General features: G+C 37.7%; 1 protein-coding gene across 1 annotated transcript in view; it reads right to left on the bottom strand.

Moving 5' to 3' along the window:
- Positions 1-5,032: 5,032 nt before the first annotated feature.
- The window catches only part of LOC106297315, a 4,083-nt gene continuing 1,148 nt past the window's right edge, over positions 5,033-7,967 (bottom strand). The window contains exons 2-9 of the mRNA XM_013733583.1: positions 7,144-7,419; positions 6,758-7,054; positions 6,525-6,604; positions 6,360-6,452; positions 5,907-6,018; positions 5,677-5,834; positions 5,487-5,607; positions 5,033-5,371 (exon numbers count right to left, since the gene is read on the bottom strand). Coding sequence (XP_013589037.1) covers positions 5,033-5,371; positions 5,487-5,607; positions 5,677-5,834; positions 5,907-6,018; positions 6,360-6,452; positions 6,525-6,604; positions 6,758-7,054; positions 7,144-7,419 — 1,476 coding nt within the window. The remainder of the gene's footprint in view (positions 5,372-5,486; positions 5,608-5,676; positions 5,835-5,906; positions 6,019-6,359; positions 6,453-6,524; positions 6,605-6,757; positions 7,055-7,143; positions 7,420-7,967) is intronic.

Genomic DNA, 7,967 nt, shown 5'->3' with positions numbered 1-7,967 from the left:
GGATGCACATGCATCACTGTGTAAGACCATCCTATGCTATCGATAATCCTAAACACATCAACTAAAATGGAATCTTTAGGATCTAAAGAACTCTGAACTACAAAGCCTCGGAGACAAAGGTAACGATACCCGATAGCGGCTTCCTCATTATGATAACGGCGAGAATATCCTCCGATGGTCGGAACGGTATTGGAGAATAATAGTCGGCTTCTTTGGAGACGATCGTCGAACGATATGAACGGAACTTGAGATCAGAAGTGATAGTGCTCTCCGAATGAGTAATCGATCTCACTGAACCTCCGATGTCTAGAGCGATCAGTAGAAGAACGACTTTGTTCAGTCTTGGCAGATGAGATTCGATGAGAAGACAGTAGAGAGATAGAAGAGGAAGAGTCTCGAGTTTCCCTCGTTAAAAGCAAGAAGAAACACTCAAACTTTCTGAATTGACGTTATTGACAATTTCCAGTGGCTTCCGGCTTATCCGAGAAAAAGAAGTTGATCCCAAATTAAGTTATTGTTTAATAAAAGTGTCCAGGGATAGGCACGAACCGAATTACTAAACAAAACTAATTTATGATATATTTTTGATTGTATATTTGAATACCTTAACCAAAAAGAATTAGAAACCCATTAAGAAAATAAAAATAAATTTGGAGGCCTCAAATATATTCTTCTTTATGCAGAGAAAGATGCAGGAGATTTCATATTTACCTGCGAGTCCTATGGGTTGTTCAGAGGGCGGAGTATCCATTCTGGTGTTACGCTGATCCTTGCAAACAATCTACTACCACTTTGGTGAATGTATTAGCTTTTCTAAATGTTGAGTAATGAATGTGTTAAACTTACACTGTTTGTGGAGGATAGTCTTGCAGAGATGGCAGATAACGTTTCTTTAGCTTATGCAAGAGAAAGATGAGTTTTGGTGAGGGTTGGATTTTTTTTTCGCTTAGAAAGGAGATAGTCAAAGATTGTTAAGGCTGGTTTAAAGAATTACTCTACCTTCCTTTTCTGATGTAGAATTTTCGTAGATATGGTAATTCATAATGATTCCGTATAAAATTACTAATCAAGGATCTTAAGAAGATTTGTGATTTTTTTTTTTTAAACACAGTAAACGTATTGTGCTTGGTTTTAACTTTTAAAACGGCTTCATGGGTTAGGGAGAGAGTTGATGGGTTGCTTAACTATGTAACGATGTGCAATCACAACCTGTATGCGGCTGCTCATTGTACTGGTGCAAGCCGGCCATGGGCACAAGCAGTGGCTTCCGGCTGCCGATTAATATGTAATATGTCGTCCATAAATTTTTCAAAATGTGTCTTTACTCTAGTGATAGAATAGCCCTCGTATATGTTCCTGAAGCAGGGTTCAAACCCTCCGGCAAACATATTTTTAATTTTCGGTCATTTCCCATTTTTTGGCTCCTAGTATTTAGACATGAATTGTATCTGTTGAACGAAGATAGATTGAAGCTATTATTGAGAAAGATGACTGCTAATAACATTTTCATTTAGACAATAAATCCATATCAAAACAACATTTTCATTTAGACAATAACATCATACCAAAAACATAACTGTCATTGAGATTACAAACGTTTGATTGAGGATTCAGATACAAGTTACTTGACAAAAAGATCATATATTGTGATGGACCTTACAAAAAATAACTTGGCTGCTAAACTAATTCAGCCTTCTACGTCCCCTTGGTCCACTTGTGTCACCTGCTAATCCATAGTTAGGTAAACCTCTTCCAATAGGTTCTTCGTCTCCTGGTAACAAAGGAACCTCTTTTTGAAGCATCAAGAGTTGATAGATGAGTTTTGGAAAATTCAGTTTTGTGTCCCAGTCTGTTCTGCGGGTCATCTCGATCACTTGCTCATACACAAGATGACCAAAGTTAATCTTATTGCGATTGGCAACAGCATATAGAAGGCGGAGTCGGTTTTTGATCATTGAATCAGAGTCAGGACCTGGAAGCCAATTCAACTCACACACACGGTATAGAGCTTGGAAGGGATTGAGCAAAGCATTGAGATTAAATCCTGGCCATCCGGAGCATTGGCCTCGAGTGAGGTGTGAGATGGCCTGCTTCAGATCAACTTCTTTCCACTCAAAAGAGTGTTCGACAGATGGGGTCATCAAGAATCGGTTGATCACCGAAGGGGTAAACTTGAATACATACCCCCGAATAAGAGCACCCTCATCGTTGAAGGGTTTGTTTGAGATAAACTCTCTTACAACCCTAGGACAGGAAGGATGCACATGCATCACTGTGTAAGACCATCCTATGCTATCGATAATCCTAAACACATCAACTAAAATGGAATCTTTAGGATCTAAAGAACTCTGAACTACAAAGCCTCGGAGACAAAGGTAACGATACCCGATAGCGGCTTCCTCATTATGATAACGGCGAGAATATCCTCCGATGGTCGGAACGGTATTGGAGAATAATAGTCGGCTTCTTTGGAGACGATCGTCGAACGATATGAACGGAACTTGAGATCAGAAGTGATAGTGCTCTCCGAATGAGTAATCGATCTCACTGAACCTCCGATGTCTAGAGCGATCAGTAGAAGAACGACTTTGTTCAGTCTTGGCAGATGAGATTCGATGAGAAGACAGTAGAGAGATAGAAGAGGAAGAGTCTCGAGTTTCCCTCGTTAAAAGCAAGAAGAAACACTCAAACTTTCTGAATTGACGTTATTGACAATTTCCAGTGGCTTCCGGCTTATCCGAGAAAAAGAAGTTGATCCCAAATTAAGTTATTGTTTAATAAAAGTGTCCAGGGATAGGCACGAACCGAATTACTAAACAAAACTAATTTATGATATATTTTTGATTGTATATTTGAATACCTTAACCAAAAAGAATTAGAAACCCATTAAGAAAATAAAAATAAATTTGGAGGCCTCAAATATATTCTTCTTTATGCAGAGAAAGATGCAGGAGATTTCATATTTACCTGCGAGTCCTATGGGTTGTTCAGAGGGCGGAGTATCCATTCTGGTGTTACGCTGATCCTTGCAAACAATCTACTACCACTTTGGTGAATGTATTAGCTTTTCTAAATGTTGAGTAATGAATGTGTTAAACTTACACTGTTTGTGGAGGATAGTCTTGCAGAGATGGCAGATAACGTTTCTTTAGCTTATGCAAGAGAAAGATGAGTTTTGGTGAGGGTTGGATTTTTTTTTCGCTTAGAAAGGAGATAGTCAAAGATTGTTAAGGCTGGTTTAAAGAATTACTCTACCTTCCTTTTCTGATGTAGAATTTTCGTAGATATGGTAATTCATAATGATTCCGTATAATATTACTAATCAAGGATCTTAAGAAGATTTGTGATTTTTTTTTTTAAACACAGTAAACGTATTGTGCTTGGTTTTAACTTTTAAAACGGCTTCATGGGTTAGGGAGAGAGTTGATGGGTTGCTTAACTATGTAACGATGTGCAATCACAACCTGTATGCGGCTGCTCATTGTACTGGTGCAAGCCGGCCATGGGCACAAGCAGTGGCTTCCGGCTGCCGATTAATATGTAATATGTCGTCCATAAATTTTTCAAAATGTGTCTTTACTCTAGTGGTAGAGTAGCCCTCGTATATGCTCCTGGACCAGGGTTCGGATTCTCCCACCAGCATATTTCTAATTTTCGGCTATTTTTCATTTTTGGCTCCTAGGAAGTTTGTTTATTTTAGTTAAGAGTATGACTTTCATGAAAAATATTTAGCATAAGTACAAAGTTTATATTTTGGGCGTAAATTTTAATGATCCATTAACTTATTACTTATCATATTAAAAATAGTTCAGTATAATGTATTGCATATTTTTGGATAAATTATTTTATTCATTAAAATTATTTATTTCACCCACTTACTCTGTTACTGATATCAATAAATAACGTATTATGCATTTTTTTATTAAGTGTAAATGTATTACTGAAATCACAATATAAAAAAACACAATAAAAGTGGCCATCTTGATATAAAACCATAGATTAAATTCTATTTGAGAGTGGAGGAAACGAAAAAGTTATTATATTGTAACCAATCTGATTTATCTTGGCCCTAATCTAATAGGAAACGAAAAAGAAATTTATTAAAAGCCAAATTTTAATAAAATGTGTTTTCGAATGTAGAAATCATAAGAATTGGCTTCTGTCTACATAAAAGAATTTTTTTTGTAAAACATAAAAATTAATTAATTAATTTTATAATATAATTGATTTTAAATAATTAAGATTATATGAAAAATATCAAAAATCTCAAAGAATACAACATTTATTTATTAACAGTACATGTTTGCTGAGCAGGGAAGAGTCGAAGAGAAGCTTTTGGGTTGAGGTAGGTGTTGGAGATTTACGGCTTAATATAATTAGATGGGTTGAGTGTTCTTTTTTTTTCAATCAGCGATTATTGCATATACGTAACTGCAGTTAATTTCCTAAAGAGGAATATCTTGAACATCTTTATTATTTGGAGAGTTGATTTTATAAGACTATGTCGTTTTGTTTTGTTTTTTTTTTAAATCTACAAATGTCTAAATTTATATTAAGTAATGGTGGGGTAGATATACTTAGATATAGTTAATAAAAAATGGATATGTATTAATCAAGTATTGTTTTATTAAATAATAAGATCTAGAAGTCCATAAGATATTCAACCATAAAAACCAAAAAGTTATTAAAAAACCCACACAAGTGAAACTGGCAATGATTGTAGAAAATTACTCAACGTATTCTTTTTAAACCCTAAACACAAATGACCACTAAATTCTTAAAAACATGCATAAGATTTAACAACACTAAAAAGATCAAACATAAACATTAAGCAAAACTCAGTAAATATAAGTATAACCAAAAACTATTATAACCAAGACAGTTAAAATGCTGCGAAGACAAACTCTAAAATAAACTGAAACAAAGCATTGTCCTTTATTAAACCAAAACCTGTTCTTAAAACTTATTAGCCAATGAAACAAAGCATAGTGTCTTTCAATAAACAAAAGCAGTACTTAAAACATAAAACATATTAGCCACATTTGGCACGCTTAGCTTCCCTACACTCAAGCCCATCAGAACTCCTTTTCCCCACTTCATCTGCAGCTTCCTCATTCTCATTGGAAGGACCATCCTCATGATTACCCATCTGCAAAGTTTCTTCGGCGGAATGAACAATCACGTTTTCTTCTAAGTTGAGTTCAGGTGCTGGAGCTTCAGAAGGGAGTACCTTTGTGACAGTCAGAGCTTGGGTCTTGCCTTCCAAATTGTGTTTTGAAACCTTGACAATGAACTTGTGAATTTGCCCAATGGTACCCAGCAGAGCTTGTGGCACTGGGATTACATGATCATCTCCTACGTTCTCATTGGTCTAACATAAATATAAACACTTATGAGAATTCATTCGAAAGCTATATGATGGACAGGTTTGTAACACTTATGAGAATGCATTTCGAAACCTATATGATGGACATGTTCGTAACTACCTCATAGTAGCTCTCAACCAATTCCGATGCTGGCTTCCCAGTCAACTCACGTCCAGTGTCACCGATAAGCACAAAAAACGCTTGATCATCGTTATCATATACAGAGAGCTTCGTGAGATACCTGTGACAGAAAAATATTAATAGTGGATGCCAAATGTGTAGGTGTAACAAAAACTATTTGAACTCTTACTCTGCAACACCAGCAACTTCAGCCTTCCCACATTTCTTACACATAAGCGTGGTAGGCCTTTTGGTTGCCTTAGTTTTGCAACCACCGCAGGCGATATAATACCACGCTGAGCCATGCACAACATCATCAATGGTGGCTGTGCACTCAAACCAAGCAACCTGCGTAATTGTAAAATTACATAAATAAATAAGGCAGCGCAGCGAATGGGTAAAACGTATGAGTGGTTGTACCTTTGTTTCTTCTTGCTTGATGTATGAGAATAGTTCTCCTATAGTAACTGTCTCAGCCTTGGTGACAATCTCGACATTAACCCTGTTAGCAACATCCGAGTTTGAGCTCAACCTGAAGTAAAGGTTCCCCAAAAATTATGTAAGTCAAAGCTTCCAAATGCTTATGCAACTAAGAAATAATTATCAAGTCAGATAATCCCTGGTTAGTTGAACATCCATGTCAAAAAAACACACACGAAGATGACAGAGAGGATAGAGCTAGCGCGCCTGTAGCACAAATAATGTTAAAATACCAACAAAAATAAATTATCACATCGCAAAGGTAAAAACAAATCTTACTCAACAACTATCGGGACTAATCTATGTTCTTCACGCATCCTATTAACTTATATAAACAAAAGCAAAGATTTGGTATTACTAACCTCCAAATTGTTTCGGGTTGACGGTGGTCACCAGAATAACACTCGGAGTGTTTCATGCACCTTAAACTTCTCACAGAAGTCAGTGGCAGCCTTGTCCCATAGATAGAGCTTCATCACAGGACCACTGCATCAAACCGAAACTCATGAGATCAGTGAAATTGTATAGGCATAGATCAAAACACGAGGAATAACTTACTCATGCGTTTGAACATGAACCAAAATTCGCCTTGTAGAAGCTATCTCGACTTCATCAAGCACAAGACTATCATTCAGAGTCTACCCATTCACCAGTTTTATGTGACCAACATAATCTGCAAGAAGAGAAAATATAACTCAGTACTTTATAATAAATAAACCGAGAACCCATGTAACAAACCTAAACAACTAAGATCGAGACATAACATCATCCAAACCAATCAAATGCTAAACCATAAAATCCGGTGGAATCAAACCGTAAAGATCCCCCTTGAGGTCACAGGCCGCTTCAAATTCTTCATATCCATAGAAGCAGAACCGATCATCAGGAAACTGAACCGGACTGTCTTCGAGTTCAGAGAGGACAGAATTCCATGAGAAAACAATGGTAACGTCTGGTTCAGCTACCCAGTACACAATCTTGCTTTTAGATCCATAAAACTTGTTAAGTCTGTAGATGGAACCAGCGATCATATGTGGCAAATAGGTGTCAATCATGCTCGGTGGGATGAATCCTTGGATCACAGTACCCTGTTGATAACGAAAAGGAAAAAAAATGAATGTTAGTAATTTAATCAAGCAAAACCGATACAATAGAAATCAAATATGTCGGAATAAACCTGTTCGTCAATCAGAAGCATTTCTAGACCAATAAGTATCTTCGTGAGTGCATTCTGAGCCTCCCAAAAATGGATCAGGCGAAACCTTAACTCGCCTTCTTGTGGTCCGAACTTGCCATCTTTGAAGAACAACACTTCATCAGTTTTGGCGGACGGGACACCAGATCCGCCGCTATGTTTGATCGTCCCAGCGGAGGAGACAATGGCCTTGCCGTTTGATTTCTTTGGTATAAGATCGCCGGAGACAGCGTTGGTGCAAGAGCCACCTGATGTGCCCTGGTTCGTGGATCAGTCCATTGGAGCCAACCAGCATGGAGATCAGGACGTTCTGAACAATTTGACCGAGGTTCGTTCATCCGACCGTACCGATCAGACTGACCAAGCCGTTCCGCGTGCGTCCCGATTGGAGCTTCGGCTGGAACCACGTCCAGACGACCTAACCGACCGAACCACAGCCCGTCTTCCCCAACCAACTCGACATTCTAAAACCCACGGTCGAGCCAGACTTAGCTTGGGTCGTGAAGAAACCAAAGACGGACATGCATTCTTATCTGGCGGACCATCCGGACAGTCCCGCAAGCGTCCTTATCTTTACCCCGTGCATCCATCTGGTTCGGATGAACCTGGACATCTTGACTAGTCTTCTCCATTTTCCGTGCCTTGACCAGATCTAGTCTTCTCCATTTTCCGTGCCTTGACTAGATCTAGTCAAATTTATATTTTCTATGCATTGTTTTCGTACATTTCTATTTATTATCTTTGACTACAAAACGCTAAAAATATGTAGTCCCTTTGATGAATAAAAGCAGTTCATTTTAGTTGTT

Source organism: Brassica oleracea, chromosome C6 (genome assembly GCF_000695525.1).
Source record: "Brassica oleracea var. oleracea cultivar TO1000 chromosome C6, BOL, whole genome shotgun sequence".
Lineage (NCBI taxonomy): Eukaryota > Viridiplantae > Streptophyta > Magnoliopsida > Brassicales > Brassicaceae > Brassica > Brassica oleracea.
The sequence above is the reverse complement of the archived record's forward strand: the minus strand, read 5'-3'. Positions and strand labels throughout refer to the sequence as shown.